This window comes from Capricornis sumatraensis, chromosome 14 (assembly GCF_032405125.1).
Source record: "Capricornis sumatraensis isolate serow.1 chromosome 14, serow.2, whole genome shotgun sequence".
In the NCBI taxonomy this organism is placed as follows: Eukaryota; Metazoa; Chordata; class Mammalia; order Artiodactyla; family Bovidae; genus Capricornis; species Capricornis sumatraensis.
Window position 1 is genome coordinate 77848324 of NC_091082.1, and position 19917 is coordinate 77868240.

The 19917-nt window shown below is 51.8% G+C and overlaps 1 protein-coding gene across 2 annotated transcripts in view; it reads right to left on the minus strand.

Annotated features, from left to right (window-relative positions):
* Window positions 1-464: 464 nt before the first annotated feature.
* VASH2 (vasohibin 2) overlaps window positions 465-19917 on the minus strand; it is a 37397-nt gene continuing 17944 nt past the window's right edge. For both annotated transcript variants that reach the window (XM_068986426.1, XM_068986425.1), the window contains 3 exons: window positions 16210-16591; window positions 13481-13596; window positions 465-574 (listed from right to left, as the gene is read on the minus strand). In XM_068986426.1, the coding sequence (XP_068842527.1) occupies window positions 502-574; window positions 13481-13596; window positions 16210-16591 (571 nt within the window). In that variant the 3' untranslated portion in view covers window positions 465-501. The remainder of the gene's footprint in view (window positions 575-13480; window positions 13597-16209; window positions 16592-19917) is intronic.

Below are 19917 nucleotides of genomic sequence, written 5' to 3' on the forward strand. Positions count from 1 at the left end.
AACAACCCACCATTACGCTTGCATATCTGATGTCAAGATGCTGAGGTAATATTGACTGCTTAAAAAAAAAACCCACCAATCTTTGCCTCTGTTATTGCTGAAAAAGACATTAATACTGATTGAGTTACCTTACTGTATCAAAAGTGGGAGGGGGGAGGGCTTCATGAACACGGACTACTAGTGAGGCATAATGTTCAAAGCAAGTAAAAGAAAGTAGGTAAATGGGAAAATATAAAAAACTACAGTTATGGTCTTAGCCTTTCTATCTGGAGTGAGGGGGACAGTCCAACCCCAGTGGGGTCTATCACAGCCTTTTCATGGTTGTCCCTTCATGAATTTTTTTTTTTTTTTTGTTACCAGCCACTCAGAGTCTACTTCCAAGTGAATCCTTAAAAATAAAATTCCCCAGTTCTCAATAAATAGTTGCAGTTCCTCCTGAAGATGCTGGGTAAAGTGCAGAGAGAAGCACCATAGAAGCCCTGTGGCTGCGGTACGGCCAGCCTAAATCCTGATCTGATAGCCCACTTCGTTCAGAGTGCTGACGTCAGCCACCTTCTTTTCAGGCAGTGCAGGCCTACGGGTAAAAGAAAGATAGTTGGGGAGAGGGGAGGGGGTACAGAAAGATCATTTAGCCTTGTTGTCAGGGCCCTCTACCCTTTCGGTATTTCCACACACACAGCACACCCCACCCCACCCCCCACCACATGCCAGGCCTAGCTCCCAACTCTGCTTCTTGTTCTGAAGTCCGCCTTTATAGGTTTTAAGGAGCCTTTTAACAGGTTTTCAAGGTAGAGTTCAAAACAAAATACATAGGTTGCTGAATGAGTTGGTTTAATTTAACTTCAAGCCTGAATTTGGTCACACTGTAACTTCTGACACGTATCTATAACCCTTGCAAGAATCTGAAGTTAGACTATAACAGAACCAAGCACCTGAACCAAATTCTAGAAACCTTGGCTTCCTCAGTGCCCTGGGGAAGCCCAGCACCTCCAAGATGTCTGGGGTGACTCAGGTTCTCATAGACATTCTCCATCTCTATTCCAGGCTTGAGGGTATAAATTTAGGATGAATCTTTCAGAATTCATCTGAAAAAGCATGTCCATGTGGAAAATCATTCCAAGGCAAATCGCCTCTCTTCCCTAAATGTAATATGTTTTCTCATGTACTTTGCAGTATGACACTGCACTCAAGCATTTACGGGAGACATACGAGAAAGTACTTCAAGCTGGGCAAAGAAGTCCTTCAGAAGCGCATCGTCTGTCTACATTAAAGCTACTTCGTGGGAGACTTCCCGACATAAGATCATGCCTAAGCATTCTCAGGATTTATCTCACAATGTTTTTCTCCATTTTAAAAACGAGCGGGTAGCCATTCCCTCCTCCAGGGGATCTTCCCAACTCAGGGATCGAACATGGGTCTCCTGCATTGAAGGCAGATTCTTTACCATCTGAGTCATCGGGAAGCCATTAACTCACTAGTTAGCAGCTGATTCAGACACGATGCTAGTAATGGTGTTGCGTTATTAGCATGCGGAATAAGAACAAGTTCAAGCAAGTGCTCCAGAATCCTTTCAGAGAAGCAGCCACACCCAAAATGAAGTCCAGAAACCCATCTCTAAGAGTCTGTCTTCTCCCCTGGGACCTCGCTCACTACTTGGGCCCTGAGCCGCGGCGGCTCTGAGATCTCCCGCTGCCTCCCAAGGTTAAGCAGTTCCTCGTGCTTTAACGAGAGAACCCCTTGCTCCATGGTCCTCGCAGCACTTACCAATCAACTCGCCCCACTTTTCCGAGCCTTTCCTGCACAAGCTTCCTCCCTGTCCTGGCATATTCCTCAACACCAAGTCACACCTCTCTTCCTGAAACTCTAAAGGTGCTGCCTGCCCTTCATATGTGAGATGGAAGCTAGTAAGACCCTAGCTTCCTAATGTTTCTCAGGGGCTCGGATAAACCCACACTCGCCTATTTTCTTTTCCTCATTTCTGCGACCAATAGCACCTGCTGCAAAGTCCGCGGCAGGACAGGCAACAGGGAAGGTCAAGAAATGAACAAACCCCACCCACTGACCCCGAAACGAGGTCTTCCCTGGGGTCACGGCAGCAACGGGCCACAAGCATGGGCCACTCGGACGCCACCTGCTCTGAAGCCACTTCTTGGCCACTCTCCTGGCTTCCTCTTGAATCTTGAAGCCTCTCAGCCGCAAGGAAGAGAATTTTCACCTTTTTTTCAAGTTTCTATGTTCTGGAAACTTCTCCCTTTATCTTTCCCACTTTCTGCTCTCAGCATCCTTAAAAACAGATGCACTTTGCCTTGGGGTCCTTTGGCCTCCTTTTTCTAAACCTTTCCTTAGCACTTCCGCCAGTTCCCCACGCCCCCAGGTGCTGAGGAACCACCACTATAAATAGCTTTATTTATTAGGCATTTACTGTGTACCAAGCATTGTTCTAAGGGGTTTACACGGGTGAATTCATTCCCACCACGGCCTTACGGGGCTGATACTGTTACCATCCATCTGACAGGAAGAAAGAGAGGCCATGAAAGTCAGGAAATGTGCTCAAAGTCACGTGGTTAGCAAGAGGTAGAAACCAGAACTCTCCTCCAGAATCAAAAGCAGATGACCTTAACCAAGATGTGATGACCTTGACCCTCGGTCTCCTGCCCCCCCACACAGAGCATCCTCCCAAGCATCTGAGGAAGACGTCAGGCCACTCCTGTCTCTGCATCCTGGCTCCTGGAATGCCTCCCCCATGTCTCTGCTCATCCCTTCAAGGACCAACCCAGATGCCACCTCCCCTGTGAAGTATTTTCTGACTAGATCGCCCCACAACGCACCGCCCCTTGCTCCGCATGCTCTGTCATTTCCTTCTGCACATCGCTGGAGCAGGTCCCCAACTCCTGTTAGGAACCAGGCCACACAGCAGGGAGCCACCCGCTGCTCCCCACCACTCACATTACTGCCTGAACCAGCCCCACCTCACCCCGCTCCACGGAAAAACTGTCTTCCATGAAACTTCCCTGGTGCCAAAAAGGTTGGGGTCCACTAGGTTAAAGAACCCCAAAGGTTCATAATTCTTGAGTCTGCCTCACAGTCTGCAAACAACTGTAGAGAAGGGATCAAGTAACTCCACCTGCGAATCCGCACTGCTGAATATCCTGTACCTCTCAATAAACTCCGGTCTAATTCCTTTGCTGGTTTTAATCTAAGTTGGGTCCTACTCTTTACGATCCCATGGGCTATAGCCTGCCAGGCTCCTCTGTCCCAGGGATTTCCCAGGCAAGAACGCTGGAGTGGATTGCCATTTCCGTCTCCAGGGGATCTTCCTGACCCAGGGATCAAACTCTCATCTCCTACATTGCATTTCATTATGGTACGTTTGTGATGGAATATTTTTATTTTAACAAAGTCCTAAGCCAGAATTCAAGCTACCATGCACAAACATTTTAAGAATTGACTGGAAGATTTTTTTTTTGTCTTCTGTATATAGGAGAGGCTTCACCTTATCTTCGAAGGTCACTTGGGGAAACTGCCTACCTGTACAGCTGAATTTGGTTCTGCAACAACAGACAGCGTGGGGCCTTCCAAAGGAAAGGGACTAAGTTGTCTCCTTCCTCTGTATCCCCACCCTCATGCCTCCCACAACAGCCCAGAACACAGGGGCGAAGGAAAAAAGGCTAACACTGGCAGAACTGTGGTGCTGGAGAAGACTCTGGAGAGTCCCTTGGATTCCAAGAAGATCAAACCAGTCAATCCTAAACAAAATCAACCCTGAATATTCATTGGAAGGATGGATGCTGAAGCTGAAGCTCCAATACTTTGGTCACCTGACGCGAAGAACTGACTCATTGGAAAAGACCCAGATGCTGGGAAAGATTGAAGGCGGGACAAAGGGACAACAGAGGATGAGATGGTTGGATGGCATCACCAACTCAATGGACATGAGTTTGAGTAAACTCTGGGGGTTGGTGAAGGACAGGGAGGCCTGGCGTGCTACAGTCCATGGGGTCGCAAAGAGTCAGACACGACTGAGCGGCTGAACAACACTGGCAGAAACTGAGATTCCTGGCCAACCGTCTGCAAGGCGAACCCCTTTTCTTTCATGGCAACACTGGCTGAATTTCCTGGCCTGGCGAAGGGCACAAGTGGGTTATCGCAGCCTGCCACCTGCCTGGGAGCCCAGCCAGAAATAACGGCTCAGTCCTCGCCAGCTCGTCTCAGGGCCAAAGCTGGGGGAGCTATTGTGGAGAGGCCCTTCCAAGTGCTCCCCCGGCTATAATTAGAATATAGCAAGGGGGTTTATTTTTAAGAAACACGAGCCCCAGGACGATGATTCAGCTGGGTCTGCACTTGCCCAGAACCTTGCACATCCGATCCAGGGTTATTATTTTAGAACAATGTATTTCTCCAAATCCTTCCCTAGCCCAAACAAGGAAGCCTTTCCCTCTGAAAGGTTCTCGTGCGCCTTCTATTTTAGGGGACGTGGGGTAGGGACTTCAGGTTTCCTTTGATGCACTTTGTGGAGGGAAGGAGGGAGCACTTCTCTCCGCACAAAAATGGACTATCCCAGCCTCACTGCTATCATGTCAATGTATCCAAGCGTGAACCAGGCTAACTGCCAGATGGCCTGGTCCCGGGTCCACCCTCAGGCCTGTATCCCGGAGCCAGCGCAGCAGAGCTCTGCAGAGTGGGAGAGGGCCTGGCGAGGACAGGGTGACCACAGAGAAAGTGTTTTGTGGGACGTGCCACTGGGGTTCACCACATACCCTAGTACGGGCTAACTGCATCTAGACAGTGAACCATCTCCGACGTGCGCCACCTGGGGCAGCCTCAGGGCCAAGGAAGAGCTCGGCTAGACTGGACGTTGGCATCACGGAAGCCACAAGAAGCCTTGGAATCAGAAAGTGATGGAGCATGTCGGGGATGCAAGCAGGGCGACAGCCCAGCCTGGGGCTGAACAAGTTGGTGTGTCTGTGTGAGACTGGGCTTCAGGAAAGACGCAGTAAGTGGAGAAAAAGCCTAGAGGGTTCCCCCTAAACCACCCAGGTCCCTCCCTGTCCCTGGGACAAGGGCTGTATCTGGGGCATCTCCTCTCCTCGCAGCCCCAGCCCCCAAGCTGTCACTGGGCAGGATGGGTCAGACGGCCAGCAGGTCTCCTGAAACTTGGGCACCACTCACTCATTCACAAGGATTTACTAAGCGGCACTTGGGCTTCCCTAGTGGTTCAAATGGTTAAGAATCTGCCTGCAAAGCAGAAGACCCAGGTTCAATCCCTGGCTTGGGAAGATCTCTGGAGAAGGGAATGGCAACCCACTCCGTATTCTTGCCTGGAGAATCCCATGGACAGAGGAGCCTGGCGGGCCACAGTCCATGGGGTGGCAGAGTCGGACACAACTGAGAAACCAACACACTTAGACTTTGTGCCATGCGCCTTGCAGGTCTTGGGGTTACCAAAACAAATGGCCGGTCAGTGGAGCCAAAATCCATTCCCCCTCTTCTAATGGAAATGTACCCCTTCCTTCTCCCCTGCAGGGGTGAGATACCTCAGGGACGCGGCCCAGCTAGGCCCAGTTCCGGGCTGCCTGATGGGGACACACAGGCCACCAGTCAGGCTGCTCAGGCTTCTCGATCCTGCCTCCCTTGAGGTCACAACCCCTCACACGCGTGCACACGCCCGTGTTCACAGGTGACACTCTCACACACTGCACACTCACAAGGACCAATTTAGCTGTACTCTCCACAGTCTCTGGATTCTACAAACAGATGTATCGCAACAGTGCAATGTTAAATCTTTCAGTCCTTAGTGTTAAGGGTGTGTGTGTGTGTGTGCGGGTGTGCGCGAGCGCCCTCAGTCGTGTCCAGCTCTTCTGTGACCCCGGGGACTACCGCCTGCCAGCTTTCTCTGTTCATGTGATTTTCCAGGCACGAGGACTGGAGTGGGTTGCTGTTTTCTCCTCCATGTTAAGGGGGTGGAACAGATTAAATCAGGGGTGGCATCAGCCCAGCATTCACAAGTTCAGGGAGACCCAAGGCCCTCTGCTCCCATCTAGCTGGGCAGGAGTCAGGCCAGGCCAGACTCGATCAAGGACTCACGGCCTGTACGCCTCGGGGAGGAACACTGAGGGGGGCTCCCTCCCACCTGTCACCTTCATTCAAAGCCCACCCTGCTTCTGACATTCCTCACTTCCCAGGACCACAGGCACCACTGCTGGCAGCTGACAGGGAAGACAGCTGAGGCTGCTTGTGATCAGACAGGCCTGAGCCAAGAGGGATGCGGCTCTGGAGAGAGCTCCAGCCCCCTGTCCTTTCTTTCAAGCCCTGCCCAGGCAGGAGGCTCTGGCTGGAGACCAGGAGCCAAGGCCGCTGACAGTCCCAGGCACCGCTTCCCGGCTCTGACCTCACCTCTCCTTTCTGCGGCAGAAAGCCCCCGAGGAACCCCAGCCCTGCGTAACTATCTTCAATTGTCAGCTCTGGAGGCTCCTGGCTCACTCTGCCAGAGGTGGTCCTTCTTGATAAGGCCCATCACTTCATTTTGGTTTGTTCAAGCATCTCTGGGCACCCTGGACCACCATGAAATCCCCCGAGGGATGAAGCAGGGCGGGCCTCTGAGTTGGAAACTTCCTTCTCTGGGCGCCTGGGAAGAAACCCCTCCTCATCCGGGAGGTTTGACTTCTCCCTTCATATCCTTCCGAGTTCTCGCTCCCTCTCTGCACCTCCTCTACGTTCCGTGTGAAGGACATTCTCCCCTTTCCAACCACCCCCCACCCCTGCCCGGGGAGATTTCCTCACTTGGGATCTAAAGAGAATGACTTCTTGGGGCCCATTCAAAATAGCTTCCATGTGGTTAGACCAGGGACCTGAACCGCTGCTCTCTTCATTATGACATCACTTAGAAATGACTTAGGGCTCTGGAGGCACCTTCATCAGCCTGGCGACAGAATGGGGCAGGAGTTCCCTCGTCTGACTGTGGCCCAGCAGTGGAAGGAGACCTCACTGGGCTGAGGAACCTCTGTGACCCTGAGGGTCTCCACGGGGCGAGCAGAGCCCGGCGGAGCCACGGATCGCCCTCGAGATGGATGACAAAGAAGGGAAACCAAAAAGGAAGACAAAGGGAAGAAAAAGTCATGAGCAGCAAAGAAGAGAGGGGAAGAGACCGAGGGAGCAACGAAGCCAGATGGGGGAGAGGTGTTCCCATGGACCCTGAGGGACTCTTGCCCCAGTTCAGAAGCATGTTCTCGGGGTCACTCGAATTGGCAGGAGCTGCCTTCATGGGAACACACACAGCCCAGCCAGAAAACCACTGTCCACTCACCACCACTCTCTCAAGTTCAGGCCATGGATCAGGAAGCTGAGACCTGGGGACTGTCAGAGATGGCAAGGACTCCAGGGAGCATTCGGGGTTCTCAGTGGGGGCATTTTAGGTGGACTGGTTCTTTACTGGGGGGCGGGAATGGTCCTGAGCTTTGCAGGACATTCACCCTCTGGGCCCCCAGGCACTCATGGGCAGCAGCATCATTATAAACCCTCCCGTTCTGCTGCACTTCTAACCCGTCTCCCCCAGGGGGGGCCCTGGCCCCTGTTGAGAATCTCAGTGAGCCTGAGGCCCACTGTCCTGAAGGAGCTGGTTTTAAGTTCACCGGAGGCCTTTCCCACCTACATAGCAAGCTCTGTTTACGAACCACAGGAAACAACCTGACTGTTCAGTGGAAGGTTCTTTAAACACTCCCAGAGGAGCAGAGAGGAGGCGGAAGGACTGTTGGGCGGAGGGAAGGGGGTGGGAGTCCGTTTCTCTCTAGAAGGAACTCTGTCTCACCTGACACCAATGGAGTCACTGCCGTCTGCCCTCCCACTCAGCTGACTGTCTTGTCAACCCAGTGACACTGATGCTCCTTTCGAGAAGGATTATTCAGACAAGTGCAAAAATGGCGAGGAATGCAGGGCTGGAAGGAGCCCCAGATGCAAGAGGGGGGTGGGCGGGGGACACAAAACCACTAAAATTATCCACACGCACAGACGGGCTGGGATCCCACAGCTGAGGAGCCTCCTGGCTGTTATGGTAACTCTTCCCTTTTGGGGCCACTCCCCAGCTTCACAGCGGCACCCGCCACATTTAGAAATGACTTGGCGGCCTTAAGTAACGCTGAAATAACAACATAATAAGAGTCACCAGCTGAGACATTACTTTGCCAACCAAGGTGTATCTACCAAGGCTATGGTTTTTCCAGTGGTCACGTATGGATGTGAGAGTTGGACTGTGAAGAAAGCTGAGCACAGAAGAATTGATGCTTTTGAACTGTGGTGTTGGAGGGGACTCTTGAGAGTCCCTTGGACTGCAAGGAGGTCCAACCAGTCCATCCTAAAGGAGCTCAGTCCTGGGTGTTCTTTGGAAGGACTGATGCTAAAGCTGAAACTCCAGTACTTTGGCCACCTCATGCGAAGAGTTGACTCACTGGAAAAGACCCTGATGCTGGGAGGGATTAGGGGCAGGAGGAGAAGGGGACGACAGAGGATGAGATGGCTGGATGGCATCACTGACTCGATGGACGTGAGTTTGAGTGAACTCCGGGAGTTGGTGATGGACAGGGAGGCCTGGCGTTTTGTGATTCATGGGGTCGCAAGGAGTCGGACACGACTGAGTGACTGAACTGAACTGAACTGAACTGACTGAACCGTCACCAAACCCTTCCTGGTCCCAGTCATGCTACGCACTAAGAGGTCTGGAGTTTGTTACTGGATCATAACCACAGTTGTCACTTTCTCGTTTCCTCGCCCAAAAGCCAGATTACCTGGAGAAAAGCCTGCTTGGGGAAGGCCATGGGTAGAGGCTGGGAAGCTGCTTTTCTCCAGACACACCTCTAGGAACCAGGCTGTCCTGGGTCCCAGTCTGTTGCACTGGCGGAAGCTGGGATCTGGAGAGGGAGGGAGGAGCTTGGTGCTCGGTGCATCTCGTGGTCCCCAGCAACCACAGCCTTCATGTTACTCTCATCTCCTGCATCTCTCTTCCCTCTCTTCTTGCATGGGGGCCCCGTCATCCCTCATCCCACCCTGCAATCCGGAAGTCAGGGTTAAGGAGGAACCCTGGAAGAGACGCTGCCATCCTTGTAACGTCTCCATGTGTGCGTGCTAAGTTGTGTCCGACTCTTTGAGACTCCATGGATGGTAGCCCGCCAGGTTCCTCTGTCCATAGGATTCTCCTGGCAAGAATACTGGAGTGGGTTGCTGTGCCCTCCTCCAGGAGATCTTCCCGACCTAAGGATCGAACCTGTGTCTCTCTCTTGCATTGGCGGGCAGGTTCTTTACCACTAGCGCTACCTGGGAAGCCCTTGTGATGCCTCCATCCACTGTGAAACTCGAGCCAAGACGCTTGCCCCACAGATTCCTCTCCTGGCCTCCAATCGCCGGGAGCAGAGAAAAGGATCTGCGGGAGCTTCCACCACCAAGAATCACCATGGTCTTCCTGGACTTGCTCACGTCAGAGTGTCCACAGGAACCCACAGGCCGCCTGGGCTCCCTGGCTGGTCAAGCAACCAAGGCCACCTGATCCTGGGTGTGGGCCAGAACCACCGCCCCCAAAATTCTGGCCCTAGGGAAGAGTTTATGAAGACCCCTGGGAGTCAGGGCTCGGCCCAGGAAAAGGGGCTCCCAGGAGGGTTCATGAGTCTCAGGGGATTTGAGGCTGGTTGCAGCCCCTCTTCATCATTTTGGAAACGTCTACATTTCCACTGAACCAAGAGCCATCACCTCTGTGCTCCTGGGGCCTGCCTGGCTGGAGCTGGAACCAGTTCAGGGAATGAAGAGGGGTGATGGACTTGAACCGCACTTCCCCACAGGTCTTCCTTCCTGACCTCTCGATGACTACTGCCCTCTACCCAGTCTTCCTCCCCATTCCCAGGCCCACTCCCAGGCCTCGGGAGGGCAGGCGGGGGAGGGCAGGGGGCCCTGACACTCGAGGGTGGCTCTGTACTCGCATCCGTGGCAATCTAACAGCTGTCCGCTGCAGGCGCCGGCATGCTCGCTTGCCTTGGCTGCGTGACAGAGTAGCCGGAGACGAGGGCAGGGGCATGGCCTGGGCAATGACTGAGGTCGGGACTTCTCTCTCTGGCCCCCAGGAGAAGGATCCATCGGGTTCCTCCCAGGGTGACTTCAGTGGGGCCCAACCACAGGGCCATGCCAGGGCCACACCCTCTGACTTCACAACAGCAACCTCATTACCCAGGGGCCCAGGCAGGACTAGGCGGGGCTGAGTCCCTGATCCACGCTCGATGGCCTCACCTGCCCCTCGCAGCAGACCCAGGACCTTTGAGACTTGACGTTCTGTTATATTTTGAAGGTCAAGCCCCAAATCGGTTCTCCCACAATGACTGACCAGACGCTGGCTCTCCAGGTGGCATCCCTAGACCAGCAGCACCAGGGTCACCGGGGACTCGTTAGAAGGGCACCTTCTCAGGCCCCGGCCCAGATCTGCAGCATCAGAACCGCTGGGGTTGGGGCCGGGCAATCTGTGTTAACAAACCCTCCTCCTAGTGCTCAAGCATTAAAGTGAAAGTCGCTCACTCATGTCCGAGTCTTTGTGACCCTATGGACAGAGGAGCCTGTCCATGGAATTCTCCAGGAAAGGATACTGGGAGTGAGGTAGCCATTCCCTTCTCCAGGGGATCTTCCCGACCCAAGGATAGAACCCAGGTCTCCTGCATTGCAAGCAGATTCTTTACCGTCTGAGCCGCAGGGAGGCCCCGTGAACAAGGTTATACGATGCTTCCATCTCTCCTCAGCTGGGCCCCATGTGCCCATTTTCCACTCTGTACTGATAAGCCTCTTCCCCACTCGCACCAGATAACTCGGGCTCCCTCACAGCAGCATCAGAGCCACGTGATATATGGTATCACCTTCTGCCGCCTCAGCGCCCCTAAGCCCTTCCGCGCTGTCCTTGGTGCGCACAGGCAGATGCCTTCAGGCCGGCCCTTTCTCCCACTGTCTATTTCTTCCCCATCTCCTATGCTGGGTTGTCTTCTCGCACACTCAGGACCCTGACATGACTTCTTCTTTTCCACTCTCTTTCTGCTTTCTTTCCTGGCAAACTGATCCAGCTGTTGTTTCAACTGTCCCTTCTAAGTAGACAGCTCTAAAAGCAGGATCTCTATTCCCCAACACCCTTGAACTCGATATCTGCATTTTCAGCAGCTTCTTTGACGTTCCACTTAACCCCCACCTCTGATGCCTAAGAAGCACCTCAAAGCCTATGGTCCAAATTCAAACTCCCTTCTTCTTCCACTCAAACTAGCACCAACACCACGACCATCACCAGCCGCTTGTCTTCCCAACTTCTGTCTCTACAACCAGCTTCTAAGATTGTATGGGCTTTACCATCCCTGGGCAATCACAGTAAATTTTTGCAGTTAAAAATGTAATCTGCCTTGGACTGCAAAGCTCCTGTGGATCCAAGTAAAATGATCCCAACAGGAATTGCCTTAAAAACCAACAACGGCCATCCTGTGCAAAAATCCAAGCAGATAGAACACCTAGGGTTTCCTGGGCCCTGGATGCCAGAGTCTCAAGGGTAGAGCAAGACTTTATGGACCGTGCAACGTTTGCTGAAGAGTTGAGAGCTCCTCAGGAGAGGACTCAGGCCTCCACGGGCAGTCAGGATAACCAAGCAGATTAAAGGCTACCCTCCCTCAGTCCAGGGGTCACCAGATAGATTTCCGTTTTGGGTGGGGCCCCTTACACTCTGCCCAGTGACCCTCTGGGAAGGGCTTCCAGGTCCCTAGTCCTCTGAGAGCACAGCTGCTTTGTTCAGTGACAGTAATGAATGGCTGCTTGAATCGGAGAGGACAGACAGGGCGAGCATCAGGATCAAGGGTGCTGCCCAGCATCAGGGGCAGGAATAGGGTCAGAGGCCATGTATGATAGGTCTAAAGCCACCCTGCTCCCTAAAAGGACAAACCTACATTGAAACCACCGGGAGTTACTGTATAACACAGGGAATTCAACATGTCCCACTCTGTGACAACCCAGAGGGGTGGGATGGGGTGAGAGGGGGGTGAGGGGGAAGGTTCAAGAAGAAGGGGACACATATCCTTATGGCTGATTCACGTTGTTGCATGGCAGTAGCCAACACAATATTGTAAAGCAATTATCCTCCAATTAAAACTTTTTAGAAAAAGAAACCACTCTGACCTTCAGTGATAGGAGCACCCACCCCTCCCAGTTGGTCATTCCTCCCCTTTGAAACCCTGGGCTCCGGTCCCAAGACCTTCCCGGCTGCTGGTGCAGAAGCCTGGGACTGGCAGTGGGAGGCGGAACAGAGATGAACAGGAAAACTTCCCTGGAAATGACAGTACTTCATCCTGTCCTCTTCTTCCCCAAACCGCAGCAACGCTCTCCTCCCCAACCACCTTCCCAGAGTCAAGAGGCCGGGTTCCAGCCCCAGTTCTGTCGCTGGCCAGTTACACGACACAGCACAGAATCTTTTGTGCCCTGGTTCCTTCCTCTGAAAAGCAAACTGTGAAACTCTCTCCTCGCACTACAGGAATGCTGTGACAACAACAACCTACTGTGTAACACAGTTCAGCATCCACAAATCGCTCTTAGCACATCTTCTAACCTGAGCTTACAGCACCTTGTGAGATAGGCAAGAAAAGCATTCTGATCCTCTTTGATGCACAAGGAAACTAAGACGCCCCCAAGCATTTGCCCAGGCTGCAAGGTGAATGGGCGCGCGTGCTGGGGCCCCTGTGCCCCGGACCCCCGGGTCCCCGCATGGGGAGAACCCGTGTGACAGACACAGCAGGCCACTGGTATTCATCAAGGCAGTATTTTTTTTTCCCAGAGTACTTATGGCCCACGTATTTGCCGGGGGATTATCACTGGCTACTTTGGGCAGCCTCAGCATCTCCAACTGTCATTTCTTAAGTGGATCACTTTGATCTAAGAAGGAAGCGAGGAGTCACCAGCTTCGAGGCTAAAACAGAGGAGGATACAGCCAGCCAAGGAGAGAGGAGAGGCCAAGCGTTGTTTCTGATGCCATCCACAGAGGGCAATTGCACTTTCTACTGGGCACAGAGGGCTAAGGTTCTATTAACAGGCAAGTTCATCCCTTCTAACGGTCTCAATTTTGGGGTGAGAGAACGTGAGCCCAGAAAGGTTGCATGACACGTTTAAGGCCCCACAGCTCCCTAAGCAGCTGAGCTGGCTCCAGACCCAGGCTTCCTAACTCTAAGCCCAGGGCTCCTTCCAGGCTCTTCTCCATCTCACACCATCTGGGGCTTATCCCTCCAGCTGTCTCTACATCTGACCGTCAGGAAGGTGAGAGCACTGGGGGGGTGACGTGCATGGGGGACCTTTGCTGTCAGAGATGTCCCCCATGCAAGAGGCCCATCTCTTGGAAATCACCATTTGGTTCGAATGCCAAGCCCAGGACAACCCCACGAGTATATGTGCTGGGCTTTGAGGTGGGGAGTGGCGGTGGGGAGGGGAGGGTACTACTCACGACTTGTCTCGCCTGCCGAGGCGTCTCGGGGGGCTTGCCTGCCTCCTGCGGGGGGACAAGGATTTCCCTCGGCTTCTCACTTGGGTTGGAGAGCGGGCACTTGCAGGTTTCAGGATCTGGAGGAGATAGGAGGAGTCACCGCGCTGGCTCCCCAGGGACCCTCCCCGTGCCTTCCTAAAGCCCAGCATCCCAGCCCTGCCCACTCGTCATCCCATGCTGCCCAAGGCCCTGGGCTGGAAGACTTCTGAGAGGAGGTCTGAGCCACCCAGGTGCCTCTCTCATGAGGCACCTTGCTGCAACTAGAGAAAGCTGGAGTGAAGCAACAAAGACCCAGCACAACCAAAAATAAAGAAATAAATAATGAAATTATTTAAAAAGTCAGAAAAAGAAAAGCCAAGAAAGTCTTGGGCAAACCAGGATGAGTGGGTCACCCTGCTGTATAATTTATCAGATTACACGGAGTCACGTTTTATCCCGGGTTTGCTTTGTGAGTTGCAAAGCCCTGGGGCATAAAATTCTGACCTGGTGTCACGAAGTCACCACAAGAAGCAGAGGGGCCACTGCTCGGAGGATGACAGGATGACCCTGTGCCCCTTCCCCCGTATCAGACAGCCCAGTGCCTCAGCCTCCTGGGGCTGTTTGGTTGCTCAGTAAATTTCCCTCTTGTGAAGACAAAGTCCCATCCATGTTGCCCCAGAAGCCAGTTTGTTCTTCCCTGGATCCTTCCACCCCACACACATGTGCATGCGTGCTAAGTCGCTTCAGTCGTGTCCGATTCTTTGCGACCCTATGGACGGTAGGCCACCAGGCTCCTCTGTCCATGAGATTCTCCAGGCAAGAATACTGCAGTGGGTTGCCGTGCCCTCCTCCAGGGATCGAACCCTCTTCTCTTGCATCTGACATCTCCTGCATTGGCAGGCAGGTTCTTAGTTGCTAGTACCACCCAGGAAGCCCATATGCTTGCACAGAGTGGGTTCAAAGGATCAAGAATCTCCATTCCAGGGAATTCCCGGGTGGTCCAGTGGTCAGAACCCCACACGTTCACTGCAGTGGGCCCAGGTTCGATCCCTGGTCAGGGAGCTAAGATCCCACATGCTCATGGTGTGGCTAGGAAAAAAAAAAAATCTCCATTCTTGCAAGTGCTACCAAGAGAAGATGATGAGTCCTCAGGTGCTAACCACAACCAAGCCTAAATTTGGCATCATCACTTTCTCCTGTGGGCCTCGGTGTAGACACAGCCCTCAGTGACTCCACAAGGCCCGGAGGGGCAAGGACAAGCAGGCGTCCTATCCCCTTGGCAGTGACGTGGGCGCTTATGAAACTACGGCAGGACGTCTGCTCCTTTGTTTGCTATTGTGACACCAGGTCAGAATTTTATGCCAAGGGCTTTGCAACTCACAAAGCAAACCCGAGATAAAACATGACTCGGTATAATCTGGTAAATTATGCAGCAGGGTGACCCACTCATCCTGGTTTGCCTGCGACTTCCTTGGCTTTTCTAACTTTTTTAAAATCATTTCATTATTTATCCATTTATTTGTGCTGCGTGCTGGCTTTCTCTAGCTGGAGCAAGCAGGGAAGTTGCCACCTTCCAGTCGCAGTGTGTGGGCTTCTCCGTGCAGGGGCTTCTCGTGCTGCAGAGCTCCGGCTCTAGGGCGCCCGGGTCTCGGCAGTGGAGGCTCCCGGGCTCTAGAGCTGAGGCTCAGTAGCTGTGGGGCACAGACTTGGAATCTTCCCAGACCAGGAATTGAACCCATGTTTCCTGCACTGGCAGGCAGATTCTTAGCCCCTGAACCACCAGGGAAGTTCCTTTCTTGGCTTTAAATGCTCCAAATTTCATGTCCTTGAAAAGCCCTCAGTCTCAGGGAAACTGAGATGATTGCCCGCTCTTATTACTAGGACAAAACAGAACAAAACTGGAGCCTTAGTATACAGTGATGAACAGTTTCGATGAACTCACAGAAGGAACTACAGGCCAAGACTTTGCTTCAGCTGCAACACTCACATGGACTTTAGCTCTGGTTTTTAAAGTAGTAACTGCAAAGAAACTTAAATTGTCCATATCAAAAATCAAATCTGATAAGGCCCACATGGGGTCTCATTGATAAGATGGCTCGTTATGTCGACCTGGCAAACAAATAATAAATCACAGTGATCTGTGAGACGAAATTGCCCAAATGGCATCCTGTTATCTCACGGGCGCCTATCTTCTCAAAGCTGCGAGACCACCAGATTCCAGACCTCTGGCTATGCGACCACCCCTTCAGAGAATTTTTCAGTGGTGGGATATAAGAAGGACTCCATCAGAAAGGGAGAACGCTGGTTCTCCTTAAGAGCCAGTCACCCTCTCTGTTCCCTCTAATAAATTTCCTTTTTTTTGCCTAACTGCTGGGCTCGCTCTCTTTCTCTGCAACTGCCTTACAAAATCCTTTACAAATTTATTATTATTATATTTTTTTGGCCACACCACGTGGCATGTGGAATTTTAGTTCCCTGACCAGGAATTGAACTTGTGCTCTCTGCAGTGGAAGCTTGAAGTCTTAACCACTGGACTGTCATGGAAGTCCCCAAAATTATTTAAAAGGGAGGCTAATAAGCAAGATAACTGCGAGAAACTGTTGGCCATCTCAGAAACACAGGGCACGTGGCAAGAGAGAGAGACAGAGAGAAAGAGAGAGGGAAAATGAAAGAAGGGTCTTGCATCCCTTATCTGCCTCCCCTGCACTCACCTTCATCCTCATGTCCCTGGCGTATTTCTCCAGCTCCTTCCTTATGTCAGCCCTCAACATTTTTGAGACATTGAGGACCAGCTGCTTCCACTCGATGGGCTGGAAGCTATGAGGCTCGTGGGGGACATACAGTCCGATCTTGACCTTCTTGACTGTGTGAAGATACTTCTTGTAGGAGTCTTCAAAGTCAAAGATGAGGTCACTCAGAGTCCGAAAGGTCAATGGCTTGTCCATCAGCTCAGCCCTTCGGCTCATGCCCAGCGAGCCATAGCGGCCGTTGCAATAAATCCCCAGCACAACGTGGTGAAAGTAGTTTCCTGAGAAGTAGGTTTTAAAGCTGATGGGGAATCGCTCGATGGAAGGCTGTCCGTTCGTTAAGTATCTTAAGACAATCTGAGTCAAGGAAGAGAAAAGAGGCCTTGAAGATACCAGAACTTGCACTCCCACATGGCCAGGGGATCCACTCCTCTGCCTCTGAGCAGACCCAGACCTCATCTTTCCAGATCAATCCTCTTATAAAGGATTTACTCACTATCTTTGAGATACCTGCTATCTGCTGCACACCAAACCAAATTTTATGGGACAAAGAGTGAAGAGTTCTTTTCTTCCTTAGTAATTAAATAAATACAGGCACAACCACCACAAGGTACTTTTTCTTTACTTGGTGCTCTACAGGTGATGACGAGCTATTAAAAGTCGGTTTATGCCACTGGAATGATGTCTCAGTTATTAATTCTGACTCGGGTATGTGGGGCAGACCAGGAATCAAAGGCCTCCGATACGGTGCGGGGAGAAATGATGACCAGAATCAAGGCAAGGCAGTGGAGACGGAAAAGACCCAGAGCAACTGATGGAAAGGGAAGGGACAGGATGGTGTTGGGACGCGTCACACCTGCACCTCGCCTGCTCCTCTCACTGGCCCTGGCACACCCATGCCAGCAGCCGTGGGTACCACCGGAGAGCTGCCTGCAACACCCGACCCCCGGGCTCCCCTCAGTCCCCAGACCACCTGGGACAGAGCTCAGCCCTCTCTACGGACTGGCTCACTGGGATCGAGCCATCCAGTCTCTATTAACTCAGTTTGGGCTCAGCAACTCCACAGCGCACAGCTTCAAGTAACTGCCCCACAGACTCCAAATGCTGCAACACTGGACAAGAGGCACCACATCCTCAGGTCTATATCCAAGTCTCTGGACAGTCCTGGTGTGGCTATGGTGCCTCACAGATCCAGCTCTTCTGAAGAGAGACACTAAAAATCCAGATACTCTCTGCTGAAAACTGCTGGTGTCACCAGGCCTTTGCTAAAGTAAGTAACAAGCCAGGCTCTTAACATGGTGCATGCATGCACGCTAAGTCGCTTCAGTCGTGTCCGACTCTTTGCCACCCACCCCATGGACCGTAGCCTGCCTGGCTCCTCTGTCCATGGGATTCTCCAGGCAAGAATACTGGAGTGGGTTGCCATGCCCTCCTCCAGGGGATCTTCCTGACCCAGGGATCAAACCCATGTCTGTTACAGCTACCTGCACTGGCAGGCGGGTTCTTTACCAGTGGTGCCACCTAGGAAGCTGGCTTGTGCATGCTAAGTGTTAATACTTGGTTAGTGGGTACAGTTCTCTACTCTCTGGGAACTTGTCTTCACTGTTTCTTATCTCTGCTCCAATTCACTTTCTACACGGTGGCCAGAATGACCTATTGAAGCCAAAATGAAGCACATGTCCTTCTTTTACTGAAGTTTTCAGTGTCTCTCACCTTCTCCAGGACTTAGTCCAAATCCCTCCACAAAGTCTGCCATGATTCAACCCCTGCTCACCATCCTCTGTACCGTCTCATCTCTCCCACACACTGACCTACAGCTGATCTGATCTGTAAAAACTTTTTTTTTTTTTGTGGCTGCACAGCTTGCAGGATCTTAGTTCCCCAACCAGGAATTGAACCAGCACCCTTGGCAGCGAAAGCGCAGAATCGTAACCCCTGGACCGCCGGGGAATTCCCGACCCATGACATTTTTGCAGAATACACCCCAAGACCATAAAGAGTCCACAGATCTATGCCCACTGCCCTCAGCACATGTGTTCCCCCAGAATATGAAGTCAAATATAACTGAAAATCTTAAATGACCTTTAGATTACATCTGACTCATTGGAAAAGACTCTGATGCTGGGAAAGATTAAATGCAAAAGGAGAAGGGGGGAGCAGAGGATGAGATGATTATAGTATCACCAACTCAACGAACATGAATTTGAGCAAACTCTGGGAGACAGTGGAGGACAGAGGAGCCTGGTGGGCTACAGTCCATGGCATCGCAGAGTCAGACATGACTTAGTGACTGAACAACACACACACACATTACAAAGCTATGAGACCAAAGCGACCTATGAAACGTGCAAAAATAAACCACTATACCCACTGTACACGACCTCAGGTCCCTATTTTAGTATAACTTCTTTTTTTGGCTTCTTGCAGGCCAGGGATTTAAACCTGGCAGAGATCTTTGGGGTCTCCCAAGAATCATGAGTGGTAAGGATGCTACGGACTTTCTCGCTTTTACACAGGCCACACCCTGACTGGAAGAGCCTCACTTCCTGGTTGTGATACCTTCCCTGACCTTCCTGGGTGTGGATGAAATCCCCTGCATCCCCTGCAAGAGCCCCCAGAGCCCCTGGCGCTTATTCGCCCAGCACTGTGTGTAAGTGTTCGTATCTTACAAGGGCAGGAGTTGCACTTTGCATCCTGGGCCTCCCACAGGCCGAGCACACAGAAATGTCTGGTTAATGCCTGCTGAAAGGATGAACCTTACGTTGTGAGGATACATCTCCTTAAGCTTCGAGGGAATGCACTCGACAGAGAAAGACAAACACTGGATATCACCTACATGTGGAATCCAAAAACCACAACATACCAGTAAACATAACAAAAAAGAAGCAAGACTCACAGGTACAGAAAAGAAACTAGTAGGTACCAGCCGGGGGAAGGGGCAACACGGGGATGGGAAGTGGGGAGGAACAAGCTGCTGGGTGTAAGACCGGCTCAAGAGTGTACTATACGGCACTGGGAAGGGAGACAATATTTTGTAGTGACTGTAAATGGAAAGTAGCCTTTAAAATTATATTAAAAAATTTCAAATTAAAGTAATTTTAGAAAAAAAAGGACAGCACAGGGGTTAGAGCTAATCCAGGTACCCTTAGAAGGAAGAAGTCATCTGACCTCAATTGAATCACAGATGGCTCCTCTCTATAAAAATGGTTACCTGCTTTCTCTTCACTTTATCACGTGAGGTTAACTGGCAGTAAGGGAGTGAAATCACATCCTTCTGGGTCCTCTTACATAAATGCTTCCCTGCTTTCTGGGGTGAGTTCTCTGGGGCTGGAACAAGGGCACTCCTCAGTTAAGTCAGTGTAACAAACGCTACTTCCTATGCCAGACAGACTGCTAGGTAGGGCTGTGGAGTCAAAGATGAAGTACACAGCTCTTCCCTGAAAGTCTGACAGAGAGACAGACTCAACATGATGGACGCAACACTGCGGCTTCCCTGGTGGTGCAGGGGCTAAGACTCCATGCTTCTCCTTCCAGGGGCAAGGGTTTGATCCCCAGCTGGGGAAAATCCCCATGCTACATGATGTGGCTGGGAGAAAAAAAAAGGACACAATACCATCAGCATGGCAGTTCTTCAAGCAAATTAAACACAGAATTACCATATGACCCCGCAAC